This window comes from Dromiciops gliroides, chromosome 2 (assembly GCF_019393635.1).
Source record: "Dromiciops gliroides isolate mDroGli1 chromosome 2, mDroGli1.pri, whole genome shotgun sequence".
Classification (NCBI taxonomy): domain Eukaryota; kingdom Metazoa; phylum Chordata; class Mammalia; order Microbiotheria; family Microbiotheriidae; genus Dromiciops; species Dromiciops gliroides.
Genome location: NC_057862.1, coordinates 93,275,049 through 93,295,943, shown reverse-complemented (window position 1 = coordinate 93,295,943; position 20,895 = coordinate 93,275,049). Strand labels below are relative to the sequence as shown.

General features: G+C 35.0%; 1 protein-coding gene across 1 annotated transcript in view; it reads right to left on the bottom strand.

The window, feature by feature from the left end:
- The window catches only part of RAB11FIP2 (RAB11 family interacting protein 2), a 77,863-nt gene that overhangs the window by 13,351 nt on the left and 43,617 nt on the right, over positions 1 to 20,895 (bottom strand). The window contains exon 4 of the mRNA XM_043984882.1: positions 2,328 to 2,373. Within this exon, the coding sequence (XP_043840817.1) occupies positions 2,328 to 2,373 (46 nt within the window). The remainder of the gene's footprint in view (positions 1 to 2,327; positions 2,374 to 20,895) is intronic.

Genomic DNA, 20,895 nt, shown 5'->3' with positions numbered 1-20,895 from the left:
TAGTTCATGTACTATTTTGGGAAAAGAGCTGATATTGAGAAAAAAAATAATCTGGCAAAACTCTAAAACAAGTACTCAATGAGATTCCTAATTATTCTACATTGTTTCCTAGTTTATGCCACATAACACATGTTTTTAAGATGTTTTCTTATCCTGAAATTCAATGCAAACCATCTCCTCAACCCAGCCCACCAATAAAATCTCCACATGGAGACAGTAAGAATACTTTAAGGATTTGAGGATGGGATGAAAGAATAATGCAACTATTATGAATGTTATCTATTCTGAATTTTTATATTAACATACATATTCAAAAGATGTTTGTTTCCAAGATAATCTATATTTTCCTTTATGTGCAAATTTCTACATTTTTAACTAAGAAATGTGTATCTTTTTCAATATTTAAATTTAAACAAAAGCAAATTACCAGGACTCAAAATAGCTAAAGATTTAAAGAAAGGTTGTCCTGGTAACCAAATATTGGTGGGGTACTAACTGACATCCAAGGCAACTAGAGGAGAGAGAGAGAGATAAGATGAAGGCTTGGCATTCTCTGATCATCTCATTATTGTTCTAATGAGGAACTTTGCTCTGGGAATATCATCTCAGCTACTTTCACATCTTTTGTCCTACTCCCTTCATCTCCCTTTCAGTTCTTAATTAGGCCTTAAAGAGCTCACACTGCCCTTTCAACTGGCTACTGCTCCTGTTTAAACACTGCGCTTTCAGAGACAGGTGTTGGCACCAGAATATAAGACATACAAACTTAATTACAAAACACTATGTCCAGAGGGAAAAAAATAACCTGGTGGACTGCTATTATTGGCGAACTTAATGTAAATTACTTCAAACATCTTATAATCTTCATAAAAATTTTTCAAATACTTTTTCCTCAAAAAGCAACAACCAGTATGAGGAAGCGTTTTCTCCTTTTAATTATATCTTGCATTAAATTAACAACACCTAGTAATCCTTTAACTGTCATTAAGGATAGTTAGTATTCCAAAGAAAAATAATCACACATCAAGGAATTCTTTTATCACCTTTAAATCCTTTAAATAAAACAATTTTCATGTTCTATTTCTTTAAAGAATTCTAAGGATGCTTTTACAGTAATGAATTACATGATTTGGGGAAGTACATTTACAAGCACATAGAAATTATAATTAAGGTTACTGGAGAGACAATAGCTGCCATGTTAAGTCAATTTTTTGATGTTTTATTTTGTTTGAGATTAAGTAACTGGCTGATAAAATTCAGTTTACTATCAGATCAAAGACTCAATTCATATAGTGACTTTCCTATCAATCTATCATATATAGAAACTTAGGTTTTTATTAAACATCAAAACTTGTAACTCATTTACATAAATAGTACAAAGTCATACTGCTTCTATAACACTTTTTTTAGTTTGAGAATGAAAAGAAAATATTGAGTAGTCTATAAAGTAACTCCTAATAAATCCACCACTTCTTATAAACATATCACATCATATAAATTGTGATACATATTAAGCAAAACTTATTTCAAACCTCTTGATTAGAGCACCAGTTTCAGCTATTCAAGGAGAACTTTCACACGGAGACCATGGCCACACTTGCTCATATTTTCCTAAGGTAACTCATCACTTATCTTTTATGTGCTAAGTTAGTTGAAAATAAAACCTGACTTTAAGCAATGACCTAACAAGGAATTCAAAGAGACTACTTTTTATGAGGGAGGGAGGTAAAACCAGAAGAAATAAATTGAGAAAATGTAAATATTCAACACTAGGAAAAGCATTTATTCTGGCACTAGATATATCTGACTATAAGTCTTCAAAGGGAAACAGGATACTTAAGACACTTAAAATCTTCACCACCAGAGAAAAACAAAACAAAACAAAAAAACGTATTTGCAAGAAGATGTAGCCTCCTGGATAGACAGAGACCAGATTAACTAATACTTTTCACATATGATACTCAGGTTATTCAAGCATTGTCCTTGCTTCAAAGGTATCCATGTTATGATAAGCAAAAACATTGTTGCTATTGTTGTTTCCATATTCTTGAACACACACACACACACACACACACACACACACACACACACACACACACACATGTTCACTCTAACTATATCTTTAAACCAATATTGAAACAAATGAAATATATGTGTTCAAAATTTTTCAACCATCATTACACTACTAAAAATTTTACATCTGGTGTGGATCCCACATCCTGTTATATAATACATAGGGCATTTTTTATACTCTATTTTATAGGAACATGAGTAACAACTCTAGTAATAAAAGAAAAATTTCAATAGTTTGCAATGCTGTTACTCACCAGTATTTTCCTGAGATCTTCACTGCTTGTCGGTTTCATAGGAAAACTGAGTAAGAAAAAATATATATAAATGTCAAATAGTAAGTATAGCCTATACTAAATGCAAAATGATACTCTTTAAAACCAATACCAAAATAATTTCTGTGATAACATCTTATAACTAAGAGAAGAAAAACAATGATAACAGTCAAACTATCTCTTAAAATTTAAAATTTGGAGGAAAGCACTGTATATTTATGTACACATCAGAAATAAAGAAATTTCTTGCTCCTGAAGCAGTAAACATGAATGTAAAAATAAATTTTAACTACAAATACTTTACAAAAATGAAATTTATACATTAAATATTATTAATACCATATGTACAATACTAAAAGGTATGTGTATCTCAGGATATTTTCACATGAATCTATGAAGAATTAAATAAATTGGAGACTTCAAAGATATCAGAATGATAAGGCAAAAGTCCTCTAATTCAAAGGTCTCAGCAAAATTAACCTTCCATATATGACTCTCCCGCCAAGACTCCATCCTGAGTTGTGTGGACCATATCTTGGCATAAATATTTCTTAATACTGACCTTAAAACTCAAATACTTAAGACTAAAAAAATAATAAAAGAATAGAAATTAGAATTATTTCTGAATGAAACTAATTTTTTTTGCCATAACGTTTATTCTTTAAGAAATGAACAGTGACCAAAATTTTCTTTAGGAGAAACAATTGGCTGTGTAGGTATCTATTGTCATAGGTTACTTAAAACTACTAGAACTTCTAATAAAACATAACAATTGAGTCCTAGGGGTATTTCTTGTACTTTTAATAAGCATTGCTATTACTGAATTAAACAAAATGGACTGTGGGCATGCTATAACTGGATCCTATAATTATTGTTACTTTTTAACTTTTTGGAGATCTACATAAAAAAGTATGTACATCAAAGACTAAATCTACATAAATTGATAAAAACTATGTTTTTGTTTTTAAAAGTATCTCTTGCTAGTTACATATAGCACCTTTTATCAATTTACATGGCATACAGTAAAACAAACATGGCACATAGTAAAACAAACCACTACATTCCTAAAGTTTCATTTATTACTACTACCCTAAATATCAAGATGATGGTATTTTTTGCCCAATGTACATTAACTCTCAATAGATATGAAGGGACCTCTATTAGGCCTAGGTTAGGAATCAGTTGCCATACTACAATCCAATAAACAATAGTTTAGAATCGCTTTATTACTGGACCAAGTTGTATGAGCTAATTTGTCAAAATAATTTATATGCTCTTCTATGTTCTAGGAGCTTAAAATTCAAGATGGTCAACAAAAATACAGAGATATTGACTAAGATTAAACATTTGACAAATGGATTAAAAAAGAAAATTATATATAAAGAATATTAAATGCAATAGTGGGATGGAAAGCAGAGAGTTTGTGACTCCTTTTGTGACAAGCATCTTTTCAGAAAGTGGAAGAAGTGAACTGAGGACCAGATAATCAAAGAAGGAATCATGAGAAGTAGATATAAAATGTATTACTACTTGTGGTCTTTTTAAGGCATTGACTGTAGCCTTTAACTCAAAAACAGTAGTGTAATGCTGGTATTGATCAGATTTGTTTGAAAAGGGTGAAAGATGTGATTTAGAGAGTAAGAAACATAAGAAATCATTCTTTGAGGCAAAAAAAAATAAGAATTGTAAGCTAGGTCTGGCTCTATGATGCAATGAGCAAGTTTTCCACTATTAGTGTTCAGTTATGTGTTGTGTATGTATATTATATTTGTATATATGGGGAGAGATACGCACACATATTAATTGGGTTGTTTATGTTTGTACAATATTTACATTTACTTCCTCAAATAATATAAGTTTTGTATCATAATGAAAGCATCAATATCACATTTATAAGTTAATTAGATCTTCAAATCATTAATAATAACAGAAACAAGGATCAAAACAATTGAGGTTTCACATTATATGCAACAAATTTAACAAAAATGACATAAAATGGGGGCAGCTAGGTGGCACAGTGGATAGAGCACCGGCCCTGGATTCAGGAGGACCTGAGTTCAAATCTGGCCTCAGACACTTAACACTTACTAGCTGTGTGACTCTGGGCAAGTCACTTAACCCCAACTGCCTCACCAAAAAAGAAAGACATAAAATGGAAGTAGTATATGTTGTAATGAGTTGTTAAATGACAAGTAAACCAATACACTGTTGGAAGTTATAATTTAGTACAACCATTCTGGAAAGAAATTTGGAATTATGCAAATAAAGTAGCTAAACTATCCATAAAATTTTACCCAGAGATTACACTGTTAAGTTTATATTCCAAGGATATTGACAAAAAGAAAGACTCCATATATACCAAAATATTAGAAGCAGCCCTTCCTGTAGTATCAAAGAACTAGAAACAAAGTAGGCCATCACTGAGTGGGGGAATGCCTAAACAAACTGTGGAATATGAATAGTAAAATATTTATATGTTGTAAAATTTATGTCTATGATAAATACAGAGAAGTACAGACTTATATAAACTGATTTAAAATGATGTAAGCAGAGTCATGAAAACAATACTAGCAATGATTACAATAATGTAAATGGAAACAACCACCACAAAATAGAAAATGAACACTGAAATTACAAACAGGCAGCATGGGTCTAAATACAAAATATGAGAAGACATCTTCCCCTAACCTTCTAAAATAGTTGGGGTTCCACTAGTGCACAACACTACATATGATGTCAGGGGTCTTTTTGAAGTGTTGACTGGTTTTACTGAATTTTTTTTGATGGTTTTCCTCTTTTCTTTTAAGAAAATTCTTTGTTAAAGATGCCTCTTGGGTAGGGTAGGAAGGAAAAATTTCAGGGCAAAAACTAGATGATGTAAAAACAAAAAAGATCCAGAAAAATCTGGTTTTAATAATTTCATAAGAAGTAAACATCTTTAATGGAAATTGGATGTGCTTTCACTTTTTTTATTCTATTTGGCCTTATAGCATAGTCACTAATATGCAAATCTTTTTAAAAACAATTTGCTCCTTTGATATAAAAAAAAATACAAAGAATATATGCCAATATGAAATATGTTTAAGTAAAATAACTTAAAATGGTGAAAAAAATGGGAGTCCCGTCTATCTAAACCTATGAATTTTGTAACTCATGTGAAAGCCAATGACCACCTGAAAAACATGAGAACACTTTAGGAAGATTATATTAATATGAGGTAACAACTGGAAGGGAAAAGGTGTTTAGTGAATTAAATTCTAGTTAATTCCTATTATACCTGTTTTTAACAGTGATCTGAGCTATTCTCTCCTCACTACATAAAGGAGATCTGAATGAGAAGCCTCTTTTATCGGGTATTGTCTAAAGTGTAAAGACAGGAACACTCCCTCATAGTCTGCTTTTTATTCCCACACTGATGTGTCAAACACATGATGAACTCAGTCATTCACAGATTGCCTTTTTTGATCTGTCCTTAAGGGGGAAAAAAATGAGTTAACTGAACTGGATTGAATTAGCTTGGTGAAAAATAAAATGTCTTTATTTATCGAAGTGTGGCACCAATTTGTGATATCTTTCTTTTCAGCCTGCTATCCTCATGTCAGACAAGATATTGAATAATACAATCTGACTGCTCAACTGAGTTGCTGACAGGTTAAAAGAACGGTATTTTTAAGAGTATACAGAATAAATTCAGAGGTACTAAAATATACAAATGTTGTCTGTACTGAATTTTAGGCTAATAAATGTAAATTTCAAAGTACTGAAGGATTTTGCAAAAAACCATTTAAATTAATAAAACATTGTGCAATAGCTAAGATGTCAAAATTTTTACTTTATGATAATCCAAAATTTTTATAATTTCTGTTGAAAAAAATTATTTGACACTTAAAATTTTGAATGTATAGACTGCCTTGGAAATTTTTAAAAATAATGAGCCCTTAAATAAGCATTCTGTATCCACTTCCTATAAATACAGAAAAAATAGTTTTATGTGAGTAGTCCGGATGAATCATAGTCTTTATAAAATATTAAAGATATTCATGGTAGTAATAGCCAAAACATTACAATTATTAATCAAGATTTCCTACAAATTCTTTATCTAAGAGCTAAAAAATGGGGGTGAAGTTTTTAAAAACTTATTATAAGAATATAATAGCATTGAATTAACTTCTAGAAATTCCGAACATAAATAAAACAATATTTAGTAGGGTATATTTCCTGTTTTAGGATCAATCTTTTACTAAATACATAGCATAGAATAAAAGTACTTTTTAAGATTACAAATTTTTATCATCACCTAGATCATATACATTATGAAGCACAGTATTGTTACCATTAATAAAACAATAGTTGCAATTAACAAATTGGCTCAACCTAATTAATGCTATTAGTTAATGGTATCTATTAAAGTTTCTCATCTGAAACTTGTCTCCCTGAATCAAAATTACATTCTTTCCCATCAGTTATTTGTCCATTCCGAAATGAGGCACGGAAAATGTGTAATCAGAAGAAAGTTATCATTAACATATCTCATGGAATGTGTCCACTTGTTTACCATGAAGAAATGAAGCAATATAGAACTATTAACAATTATACAGACTGAAAAAAATTACTAATATGGAAATGTTTTACATGATTGACCATGTATAATCTATATTAGACTGCTTATTATCTCACAGAGCAGGGTGGGGAAGGAGGAATAGAATTTGGAACTCAAAACTTTAAAAGAAAAAATGACAAATGTTAAAATTTGTTTTTACATGTAATGGGGAAAAATGAAATATTAATTTAAAAATAAAGTATATTCAATATACAACAATAGTAAGCAACTCTAATGTTCCTTTCTCAAAGCTGGACAAATCTAACAATAAACAAAAAGAAAAATACAGAACTGAACATACAGTGGAAGTGAAAGATTGAGAGCATCTTCTTGGGGTTTTTTTTGGTTTGGTTTTTTGGTGGCAGGGCAATGAGGGTTAAATGACTTGCCCAGGGTTACAAAGCTAGTAAGTGTCAAGTGTATGAGACCAGATTTGAACTCAGGTCCTCCTGAATCCAGGGCCGGTGCTTTATCCATTGTGCTGCCTAGCTGCCCTGAGAGCATCTTCTAAAGGAAAACAATGAAGATTATACATATTTCTCAGCACCACACAATACTTTTACAAAACAAGGCCAGCAAAGAAAAATGACAGAATATAAAAAAGCAAAGCAGAAATATCAAACCATATATTTTACACACTAATTTTAAAATCACAAGGTAGGGAGCTCTAAGTGAGAAACTTCCTCTATTAGATCTGTCTCAGCTTGTCAGAGATGGGACATGAAACTAGGTTTTCCTTACTTGGAAGGTATCTCTCTTTTCACTACACCAAAATAAAATAAAAATATTAATCAACACAGGGAACCCATGCAAAAGAAAGACTGTATCAATGGAGATAGGAACTTCTGCTTTTCAGAATATGTTCCATTCCCTTCTGTGGTTTCTGGTGAGTGCAGAATAGTTTTGTGTTATTTGAATTTCTTTTCCTTTATATTTCAGACTTTCTTCTGGTTAGTTGCAGAATTTACTGTTTGTCACTGGTATCATTAACCACTAATTTAGGAATTTGAAGTATGCTTTTGTTGCCACTGTTTTTCTTCCTGGCAGTCTGTGGATTTTTTCATTGTTGGTTTTTGTTTGTTTTTCTTTTGGGGTTTTTTTGTATGGATAAGGGCTGAACAATTTTCCTATATTATTTCTCGCATTATGGTATTCAGTTTTTTTTAATTCGTTTTGACTTGCCATGTTCTTCTAGGAAACCTATGATCTTTAAATTCTCTCTCCCCATCCTGCCTTCAAGATTAATTTATTGTGCTGGCCTAAAGAACATGCATTCTTTTAATTATTGCTTTTTGCTTCTCTTCTTCCAGATTGTCCTTCACTATAGCATATCTTATTCTAAATCTGTTGTTTTTTTCTTATTTATTTATAGGGACTTATATTTTCTGTTCTGATAATCATTTCTTCTGTGCAGGTCATAAATTCTACCATTTTGATCTCATCTAAATTCTCTCAAGATTTCTCTCTTGAACCATTCTTGTACATTATTCTGCAGTTTCATGCTTTCTTAGGAATCCAATTCTATGCCTTATCATGTTTTGATTCAATTCCCTTTGTCTTGCTGTATTTACAAGATGTCTGAAATCTTTTAGATGTTTTGGTACCATGAGTTTCCCTCCTTCTGAGGATTTTAGCAGTTTGGGGCCTTTGCCCTCTTATATTCCTCTCTTGGTTTACCTTCTGACTCCCACTCCCAGAGTTGGAATTCAAAGCTGTCTAATCCTTTGCCCACTTTGGGGAATTCATTTATCAGGCATAGTTCCTGCCCCAAGTAACTTCTGGGAGGACAGTACTGACCCCAGCTGAATGCCAGTCCATCTTCTTTTAGGCATGGTACAGCCCATACACAAGTACCCTATCCCAGTTCCCTCAGTTCTTTAGTTCTCTAGCTGAATGCAGCTGCCCCAGGCAGAGTATGGGACCACCCAGCATAGACTTCCCCCTGTTCTGTAAGTAGCTGGAAGAATTGTGGTCTAGTACTTGCAAAAGAATGCTGGGGTGCAATACCACTTTGGGGTCTTTTTCCCAAAGAAATCATGGAAAGGGGAAAGGGACCCACATGTACAAAAATATTTATAGCTGCTCTTTACGTGGTGGCAAGGAATTGGAAGTTGAGGGGGTGCCCATCAATTGGGGAATGGCTGGACAAGTTGTGGTATATGAATACAATGGAATACTATTGTGCTGTAAGAAATGATGAGTAGGAGGAGTTCAGAGAAACCTGGAGGGTCTTACGTGAGCTGATGATGAGTGAGATGAGCAGAACCAGAAGAACATTGTACACAGTATCATCAACATTGAGTGTTGATCTACTGTGATGGACTATATTCTTCTCACCAATGCAATGGCACAGAAGAGTTCCAGGGAACTTGTGATGGAAGAGGATCTCCAAATCCAAGGAAAAAAAAAAAAAAAAGAACTGCGGAGTATAGATGCTGAATGAACCATACTATTTCTTTTGTTTTTGATGCTGTTGTTTTTTTTCTATTTTGAGGTTTTTCATCATTGCTGATTTTTTCTCTTATAACATGACTAATGCAGAAATCTGTTTAATGTTATTATGTGTGTGTGTGTATATATATATATATATATATATATATATAGAACCTATATCAGATTACCTGATGTCTAGGGGAGGGGGGAGGGAGGGAGAAAAATCTGAAATTGTAAAGCTTGTATAGACAAAGGTTGAGAACTATCTTTACATGTAACGGAAAAAAAATAAAATACTTTATTAATTAAAAAAAAAATGCTGGGGTGAGGGAAGGGCAAGGGACATAGGGCAGACTTCAGCAGAAGCAGAACCATTGCTAAGTGGGTCCGGGAAGACAAGCTGGTAGGTTATGTAATATATACCCAGCCACAGCAAAGACAGTGGATGTAGAAGGTACAGAGCAATTATGTTAAGGATTAGCATTCTCCACTGCTAAATGATAAGGCTACTGAAACCTGGTGGGCTTCTTGATTTCTTTGCCTGAAGAAACAGATATAACTGCTTTACCTAAGGCAGCCAGTGGCACTAGCCAGCCAACTGGGACTGGAATCAGAAGACCCAAATTAAAATCTGGATTTAGACACTTATTGGCTGTATGACACTGGACAAATCACTTAACCTCAGCTTTCTCAATTATAAAAAGGGAATAATAATAATAATAACAACACCACCCACCTTGCAGGGTGGTGAGGATCAAATGAAGTATTTGTTCACTTTTTTTTAAAGTACTTAACTGATGTTAAAATTTGTTTTTAAATGTAATTTGGGGAAAAATTAAATTCTAAATAAATGAGGGGAAAAAAGTACTTAGCACAGCACCTGGCATGCAGTAAGCACAGTATATATGCTTATTCCTTTCCCCTCCACTTCTGGTTTGTAATTCCTCTTGAATTGTTTGGAGAGTTCACTGAGACTGCAGAAAAGGGCTACTTGGCTACTGTTGTATCTTCTTAGTCATGCGACCCATCATCTACATGGCAACTTAATTCTGAATGAGTAAGTTAAAGAACAAATCACAGAAACAGCTGCTAATAACTGCGAAAAATAGCTAAACACTTCACTTCACCAAAGAACAATTATATGCGTTAGAATCTGTATTATGGTGTCTACTAGGTTGCAAATTATTAACAACCATTTTAAGAGTGCTCAAAATTACCGATAATAAAAAAATTACTGATAAAAGAAATGCAAATCAAAACAACTTTGAAGTTCCAACTCACAGAAAGAAATTAGCAAAAAGGATGAGAAAAAATGTGAATAGTCAATGCCTTTCCACAGAGGCTGTGGAAAGATAGGTAAACTATACATTACTGGTGGAACTGTGAATTTGGCAAACCATGCTGGAAACTAATTTATAATTATATTAAGAAAGTAACTAATGTCCACTTGCTTCAGTGCAGAGATTCCACTGTGAGGCATGTAGCACCAAAAAAGTCAAGGATAAAAAGAAGTCTTATATATCCAAAATATTTAGAGTAGCACTTTTTGTAGAGCGAATACATTTTTTGAAGAGGGAATAATACATTCTGGAAATGTGGGGATGGGAGATGAAAGATGGTATGCCATATACAATGAACAGAGAGAAGGCTAGTTTATTTAGATGCATCACAAAAGCAAGGAAAAGTAATATGAATGCTATAAAGATAAATTGGGCAAGGTTGCATATGACTTCAAAACCTAAAAAGAGTTAATATTTTGTCCCAGATGTAATAGGAAGTCACTAGTGTAGACTGTGTAAGGAAATAATCTGATTAGATCTGAATTTAAGGAAAATTATTTTAGCACCAATGTAGATAACACTGATATGGTGAACAACTTACAACAGGTATTAAGAGGCTATGGTAATAATGTGGTAAGAGGTGATGAGGGTTAAACCAAAGTGTTAATTTTGTGAGTAAAAAGAAAAGGTCAGATTTTAGAGATGCAGTAGTGAAAAACAGAAAGATATGGCAAATGAATGGATATGAGGGTTAAAAGAGAGTAAGGACCAGAAGATAATGTTAAGAATAGACTGTAAAAATGGCAGTGCCTTTCACAGGAATAGAGAATTTTGGAAATTAAGAAGATTTGTGGTGGGGGAGGGAAGAATTGAATAAATTATTTCAGTTGCCACAAATCCTACCCACACAATAAAGCACTGTAATACTTGGAGTAAGAACCTTGGGTTCCTATTCCACCTCTAAAACTAACTAGATACAGAAATGAGTCACTTTCATTCTCTGAGCCTTATCTATAAAGGTGACACAAGAAAGGGGGTAAAATTGTAAGATGACTGGATCAATATGTAAAGCCCAATTCCTTCTTTTATCTTGAAATAGTGAAAAATGTGTCAAAAGAATAAAAAAAGAAACAAAAACCATAATAAAGAATTCATTCCAAGGGGGAAAAAACTCAGAAAAATTAGAAGAGATGGATAAAATTTAAAAATTAACAAGAAAAAAAGGTTTAAAAATGTGAAAACCCCAGTTGACAGACAAAATATTATAACAAGAGAAACTGGAACAATTCAAGAACCTACGGAATCATTCAGAAGAGCAATCAAAAAATGAAAGAAATAACAATGCAATTAGGACCAAATTAGACTATCTAAAACAATGGGTCATTTGTTAAGTATGTTATATATGCAGGAATTTCTTTAATGGATAGGTTACACTCTTTCAACTCTAAAATTCTGTGATTCTTTGTCAAAGTAAAATCAAGAGACAAGACCAATTCCTATGGCACATAGAGACCTCAGATTCTTTCTATCTTGAAAACAGAGGCTTAAGAATTATTTGTATCAAAGAAAAATATGAAATAAAATGCCAGAATATCATATATTAGGAAACCATAGCCCATTTAGAAGGCAAAATACTTTTTGAGAGAAAACTCACCTTGGCAACAGAAAGTAATTATAAATTTAACTTGCCCTTATACATTATGGTCCAGCTTTGAAACATCAACATAAAGCAAATGGCAAATAGTCAAGAAGTCTTTTACACATCAAAGAAAACAGTCCAAATAGTGCAAGACTACTTTTTGTTAAGTGGAAATGAAAGGGGGGAAAAAACTGGAAAATTATATTCTAAAAAAAGTAAAGGAAATCAAGTTGTATCTTGAAATAACAAATCCAGAAAAGATGAGCTTCAACTTCAATGACAAAGGTTGAACTTTCACCAAAAGGGAGAAATTTCAATCATTATTCCCACAGAAGCCAGAAGTGAGTATGCATGTTAAATCTGCTTAACAAAAGAAACTTAAGGTAAACAAATTCATGTATTTTCTCTCCTCAAGCTATCAGTTTATTTCTTTACTTCCAAAACCTCTGAAAAGAAGTTTATTCAGTTTCTACCTTCTACTCTTAATTAGTCCTTTAAAATCTATCTTCACCCCTCAATCTCTTGAAATTATCTCCTCAGCAGCCAATAAGTTCCCAATATCTAACTGCCTTTATTTAGATTTCTCTTGACCAGTATACATAATTGTCTTCTAGATGTGCTAATATATTATTTTTCTTGCAAAATGCTGTTTTTATTCCTTCCTGACCAATATTCCTTCATCTCTTTTGATGGTAATTTTTCTTCTTAAATACAGTATTCCTCAAAATCATAGGGTCATGTATAGGTACAGAGTGAACCTTAAAAATCATGTCGTTCAAGGGTTAGCCTGGATCCATAAATTTGTTTTTTTTTTTAATTTGTATAACTATTTCAATACAATTGGTTTCCTCTTGTAATGCTATGTATTTTGATTTATGCCCTTAAAAACATTCTCAGAAGAGTTCTCAATAGGCTTCACCAGACTGACAAAAGAGTCCATGACACAACAAAAAGGTTAAGAACCCTTAATTTAGTCTGATCGCCTCATTTTACAGATAGGGAAGCTGAAGTCTAGAAACATGATGGAATTTGCCCAAAGCCAGAAAATTACTAAGTGTAAGAGCTGGGTTTTCATCATAGGTCCTTTAATTACAAATCAATGACTTTCCCACAGAAGATTCTGTCTCTATTCCTATTTTCTTCTCATTATCCTTTTGCTGTAAAATCTCATATCTCATTCATTCCAGTTGTTTCAACTATGTTCTCTATGTAAATGATCTTCAAATCTCTATTTTCAACCATGACCACTCTCTTCCAAGCTCTGGTTCCTTTTATCAATTATCTGTAGTACATTTCCAAATGCACATCCTACCAGTGACTCAAACTTAACCTGCTTAAAGTTAAATTAGTCTCTGCCCCAACAAGACCAGCTCTTTTTCTCAACTTCTTTTTTTCTGATAGTGGGGCTATTATTCTTCCTTGTTACAAAGACCTAAAACATGTTTTATGACAACTTCTGGCTCTGCCTCCTTAATTCAGTAAATAATCTAGTACTGTTGATTATTTTCTAACATTTCTACTTTTTCCTCCCAATTTTTGCTACTACCATAGGTCCTTGTTTGACCTTTCTGTTATACATTCTGCCCACCACTGCCAGATGAGTTTTAGGAACACAGAATCATAAATTTAGAGTTTGATAGGGTTTCAGAGGCCACCCAACTCTTTTTTTTACGTGAGGAAACCCAAGACAGATGGTCACTAAGATAATCAGAATTGTGATATGAACCCCAGAGCCAGTACTCTTTCCACTACACCAAGCTACCTCTGAATTATTGTTAAAGTACCAATAAGATAACCTTTGATTACTCTCTGAATAAACACCTTATTCTATCAGTTAAGACTATCCATAATTAACCCTGTGATAGGATCAACATCTATCCAAGTTTTCTATTCTCCTGGCATGTACAGTGATAATAATAGTAATAAGTGGTATTTATAGTGTCTACTATGTGCCTTCAAGCACTGTGTTAAGTGCTTTATATTTGATCTTCACAACTACCCTGAGAGGTAGTTGCTAGTATGATCCCCATTTTATAGCTGAGGAAACTGAGGCAAACAGAGGTTAAGTGACTTAGTCAAGGTCACATAGCTAGTAAATATCTTAGGCCATATTTAAACTCATGTCTTTCTGACTCTTGACCCACAGCTCTATTCCCTTCACCACCTATCTGGCACCAAATACCAAATACCAAAGCACTCTCCAAGACTAGAAATCCAGCAGTTCAACCAGCTAAAGAAGTAAAATTATCCAGAGACAACCAGAAACTAGAATCCTAACCAGAACCCAGGCTCCCTGATGACATCTTAACACTCAAGGAAGACAAGATTTCAAGGACTTTAAATGAACATTTTTGGTTTTTCCTTCTGTTACTATATATACCATCTGTAATATGTATTTTCTGCAGAGGCCTTTCCTCTGTAGACATTGTCAAAGCTTGGGTCCATGAGGGACTGCCCCTCTGGACAAAATTTTCCCTTTCTCCCTTTCCTATATTGTTATTAACATATTGTTTGTTAGTACAGGTTATGATATTCTGTTATTTTTTACTGTTTTATCAAGGAAAAACCCCATGTTTCTTTAAGAAACAAAGGGGGGAATATGATAAAAATGGAATTTGGCAGATGCCCAGGGGCCCCACCTGATTGATTTAGTATTGTTTGAATTGGGTGAGAACAAGAAACTAAGTACCTACTTGGGTATGATTAGATATAGGACACACCTGGCCTTCCCTGAGTGACATGTTAGTGTACTACTGACATCACTAGGGGGACCACTCTCAGCCAAGCAACTTGAAGGACCTCCCTTTTGGGGGAGGGAGAGAAAAAGTAGAAAAAGGGAATGCTCCCTTGGAGAAGCTCTTTTTCCTTCTGGTGAGTGGAGGAGCCTACGGGGAGGGACTACACAGCTGACTCCCATTGAAACTATGGACCCCAGGTGGTAAGTGAAATTGAGGCCAGCTCTTTGAGATAACTGAACAGAAAGCAAGTTTGGAGTTTGAGTCAGTCTTTGATAAAGCCTGGGAGCTTATTCTTTTTCTCTTCCCTTATTCCCTTATCCCTAGGCTTTATTAACTTCACCTCTGTTGTAAATTTTATTACCATTAATAAAACCTAGTTTGTTTGTGGAAAAGAGGCTGTTAATCTCCTTTCTTATTAGGCTGGGAGAAATAACTAAAAAAGGCAGTTTTAGAAGGGTGGAAACTTTGGACCTAGAGGTCTCTCATTATTTTCTGAACCCCAATATTATGGCGAGCCACCCAATTAACTCTCCCCATAATAAATTTGGCCCTTACAAAGAGAACTCAGCAGGTATAGCAGCCCTGCGTGAAACAAGGCTAGCAAATGAAGGCCAGCTTGCCAAAGTCAGAGCTGGACATAAATTTTTCTGGAGTGGCCACAAGTAATGAGGCACACCATAAAGCTAGCATAGATTTCATAATCAAAACTATTCTAGTCAACAAGCTTGTATGCCTACCAAAAGGAGTGACAGGCTCATGACAATGTGACTGCCACCTGAAGGAAAGCACCATGCCACCATTATCATGCTCCCACCATGGCAAACTCAGATGAGGTCAAAGAAAAATTTTATGAAGATCTGGAGACCCTTATCATCAATATGCCAAAAGAGGACAAGCTTATAATTCTGAGTGACTTTAACAGCACATGTAGGCACAGACTATCAGACAGCAGGGAGTCCTTGGGAAGAATGGAGTTAGAAACATCAACACTTAGTACCGAAGACTTGTGCTTCTCATGATCTTACTCAGCACCAACAACAACAAAAAAAAAACCTTTATGGATACACCCTTGAAGCAAACATTTCATTTCATAGACTATGTCATTGTAAGGAGAAGAGACAGAAATGTGAGAGCAACAAGGACTATATGTGGTGTGGAGTGCTAGACTGATCATAGGCTTATCCTGTCCAAGCTGAACATTCACATTCAATAAAAGCAATGGACCCAAGGCAAGAAAACTACCAAAAGACTTAATGCCAACAGATTAGAGTGCTTCTCTATGTGTGAACAGTTTGTTGCTAACAGTTTGTTGGAGGAAAAGCTAAGCCAACACACAGCTGGCAATAGTGGAGTGGGAAAGAAGTAGGAAGCTTCAGAGATTTGGTATACAACACCACATTTACACATCTGGAGCAGAACACTCACAAACATCAAGACTGTTTTGATTAAAACAATGGGGAAGGGGCAGCTAGGTGGCACAGGGGATAAAGCACCAGCCTTGGATTCAGGAGGACCTGAGTTCAAATCCAGTCTCAGATACTTGACACTTACTAGCTGTGTGACGCTGGGCAAGTCACTTAACCCTAGCTTCCCTGCAAAAACAAACACAACAACAACAAAAGACCAATGGGGAGGGAAAAGCTAGGTGGAGCAGTGGATAAAGCACCAGCCCTGGATTCAGGAGGACCTGAGTTCAAATCTGACCTCAGACATTTGACCTTTACTAGCTATGTGACCCTGGGCAAGTCACTTAACCCTCATTGTCCCGGGGAGGGGGGGGAGGAAGGGGAGGAAGATGGGGAAATTCAGAAGCTGCTAAGCAAAAAAGGAGAATTTCATAGGGCTTACCAGCAGGATAGTTTGTCCATCTCTAAGGCAGCATTTAACTCCATCAGGAATAAAAAACAAGGGAAGCGGGGTGGCTGGGTGGCACAGTGGATAGAGCACCAGCCCTGGAGTCAGGAGGACCTGAGTTCAAATCCAGCCTCAGTCACTTGACACTTACTAGCTGTGTGATCCTGGGCAAGTCACTTAACCCCAATTGCCTCACCAAAAAACAAAAAAACAAGAGAAGCTTATAGAGATGAAGGATTCTTGACTCAGTAAGGAGGCAGATGAAATTCAGTTTTATGCTGACAATAACAATGCCCTGAGGGCTATTTAGAGGCCAAAAACAGATAGTGCACCCCAACTACTCAGTGCTGATGGCATCATATTGATTAGTGATAAGCACATGATGCTGGAGAGACAGGTTGAATACTTCCATAGTGTTCTCAACAGATAGCCATCAGTCAATGTTGAAGCCAATGACCATATACTTCAGGTTGAAGTCAATCCCTCTCTAGCTGAACTTCAAACTGAAGGAGAGGTTTTGAATGCCATTAGGCTCCTCTCATGTGGCAAAGCACCTGTTACTGATTCTATTCCAACTAAGGTTTACAAGGCAGAGAGTCCACTGATCATACAAAAGCTGACTGAAATCTTCCAGGTTATATGGCAAAAGAAAGTTTTCCCCCAAGAGTTCAAGGATACCACCAATGTCCATCTCTGTCAATCACGGGAGTCTTTCTTAGTCATTGCTGGCAAGATTCTTGCCAGAGTTCTCCTTAATAGGCTGATCCTTCACCTGGAAGATAGTCATCAATCTGAGAGCTAAAGTGACTTCATAAATGGCCAAGGAATGACTGATATGGTGTTTGCTACCCAACAACTCTAGGAGAAATGCCAGGAGCAGAACAGAGGTCTATATACAACATTTGTCAATCTGACCAAGACTTTTGATAGTGTCAGTTGTGAGGGTTTGTGGAAAATTTTATCAAAATTTGGTTGCTTGGAGAAGTTCATCAGTAATATATGGCAATTCCATGATGGCATGCTTGCCCAGGTTCTGGATAATAGACAATGTTCTTAAGCTTTCCCAGTCACCAAAGGAGCGAATCAGGGATGTGTGCTTGTTCCTATCCTTTTTAGCATGATGATGTCAGATGCCTTAAATGGGAACAAAAATGGCATTAAGGTCAGCTACCACACTGACAGTAAGTTATTGAACTTGAAAAGGCTACAAGCCAAGACTAAGGTGGAGGGAGCGTTGGTGTGTGACTTTTTGTTCACAGATGATCGTGCACTCAATGCAAGATGCAACAGAATATGGATCACTTCTCTGCCACCTGTGCTAATTTTGGCCTAACAATTAACATCTAGAAACAGGTTCTCCAGCAGACAGCACCACACCATCCATATGTGGAACCATCAGTTACAACAAATGGATGCTATGGATAAGTTCACTTACCTTAGCAGGGATATACCCCTTACCCCTTCATATACCTTTCCAGGGATATACACATAAATGATGAGGCTAATACATGCAATGCCAAAGCTAGCTCAGTGTTTGGGAGGCTCCAAAATAAAGTGTGGGAGAAAAGAGGTATTAACCTGCCAAACTAAAGGTCTATAGAACTGTTGTGCTGACTTCATTGTACACCTGTGAAAAGCGGACAGTCTACCTGTATCATGCTAGGAAACTGAATCACTTCCATTTCAATTTTCTAAGGAAGATTCTGAAGATCACCTGGCAGGATGGGTAAGAAAACATTGTGCCTTTCAAGCTGAAATGCCAAGCATTCACTCTCTCCTACAGATAGTGAAACTCCAATAGGCCACCCACACTGTTCAAATGCCTAATATTCATTTGCCTAAAAAACTATTTTATGGAGAACTCACAAGGCAAGTGCTCACACAGAGGTTAGAAGAAGCAATACAAAGACAATCTTAAGGTCTCTCTGGAGAATTTTGGAATCCATTGAGATCAGAGACACTGACTCAGGAGGACCCAGTATGGCATGCCTACATCAAAGAAGGTTCTATGCTCTGTAAGCAAAGCAGAAGTAGAGTAGTAGTTCAAAAGAAACATGAGATGCACAAATTTGGAGACATCTCTATTACAATTATTCATATAGACTATTTATGCCTGACTTGTGGTAGAGCCTTCCAAACTCATATTAGTCCAATCAATCACAAACACATTGTACACTGATCTTAACAGTGATATCATTTTGGTCCTCTTCAAGTATGAAGGACAACAACTAACTAGAAAAGATGTTAGGGTACAGTCAGAACTGCTATCATTCCTATTTCAAAAACTCAAATTTGTTCCAAAATACACATTATATTGTCCAAAAATTTGAAGACAACTTTGTGAAAATGCTGAAATAGATACTTCATGTTTACAGAGAACCTGCACTGTCTGAGCAAATCACAAGGTCTAGATCTTGTGTCAGGTCGGGAAACAGCCTGGACTCTTTCAGCTTTAATATCTCCTTAATAGTAATACTTTTCTGAGAAGCAGTGCTGTATCAATAATCTTCTAGCTCTGAGCAGGTAGCATCTGACTTAGAAGCCCTTGACCTCTTGAACTCATCAGGTTACTGCCAAGGCTGAAAATATCCAGTTCTTAGCATCACTGGACAGTGGCTTGTATTGTAGGTAGAAAACATAGCTGGACAGTAAATAGCTAAGTGCTCAGGCTTGCCTAGACAATCAAATGTTTTCATACTATGTGCCTATAACCACAATTTGGAAGAAAGTGGAGAGGATGAGAGAAAGGAAAAATCTCCTCCCTGACCCTTGTGCTTTAAGTCCAAGGGAAAGAAGGTGCTGGAAGAATCCTAAAAGACAGTAATTTTTCTCCTTAATTACTTTTATATCTTATGGTATACATGGTTTCTTCTGGGTATATGCTCATTTATCTTTGATACAAGCTTCATTACTGAGGACCAAAAGTTGCTGTATCAACTCAATAAGGGGTATGTCTTTCAAGAAGGAGTCAGAGTACATATGTCCCACAGACATGTAAAATATACATTTCCCTTTTGAAAAAAATCATTATTTTAACTTTTATAAAAAGCAATGAATTGAATGCTCTAGAGTAAAAATTTGTACATAAATACAAACTAGAGAATGTCACTATATCATTAACCTTAGAGAATTCTACAGATATAATCTCTCTTTTCTTTTAAGAGAAGACTTAAGTACCATCCCAAATTAATGGTGTTATAGACTAAAAACACTGTGCTCTTCTCCCTTGGGTCTGTGCATGTACAATGAACCCAAAAGGATGACAAAATAGAATCTAATATACAAAAGCCCTTAGGGAAAAACAGTAATTACTCATTAATATTCTCACAGGAAAAAACAGCCCTATAGGCTGCTTTATGAGATCTCACAGGCAAGACAATTAAAACTTGTGGTCAGTAACAGTAAAGGTAATGGACAACAGATTCAGAATTAAAGACCTCTTTAATCTTCTTGAGCACTGACTACCGATACAAACCATAAAATGAAACAAATTAAAGAAACCTGTGAAAGTAAGGCATATTTCTTCAAAATTATATAGCTTTGAGATGATCAATACTTTTCCATTTACTATCAAAAAGGAAAAAATGCATGCAGTTTAATCTAATATGATTAAATCAGGTATAATCCCAATGACCTGAAAAGTTTACTACTTTAAACAGTGTAGAGGGCCAAGCAATTAGTTCATCAGTGATGCAAAATTCCAGACTTAGGAAATTTTGTTAGCAGTGAATTTATTGCTTTGTATAATATCACATGCTCCTCAGACCAATACACAGAGTGGCTTTTTTTATTCTAACAGACTTAATAGAAATTAATTTGCCAAAGAAAATGACAACCTACAACAGAATATTACTTTTGACAGTTTTTTTCCTATAGGTAACTACACTGATGTTTTAGAAAGAATTAGTCTTGTGGCATACAGATATGCACTTATTAATAGGATAGCAGTGTTCTTGAAAACTACTGTAAATTTCTTTTACACAAATAACTGGAGGGGGCATGCTTA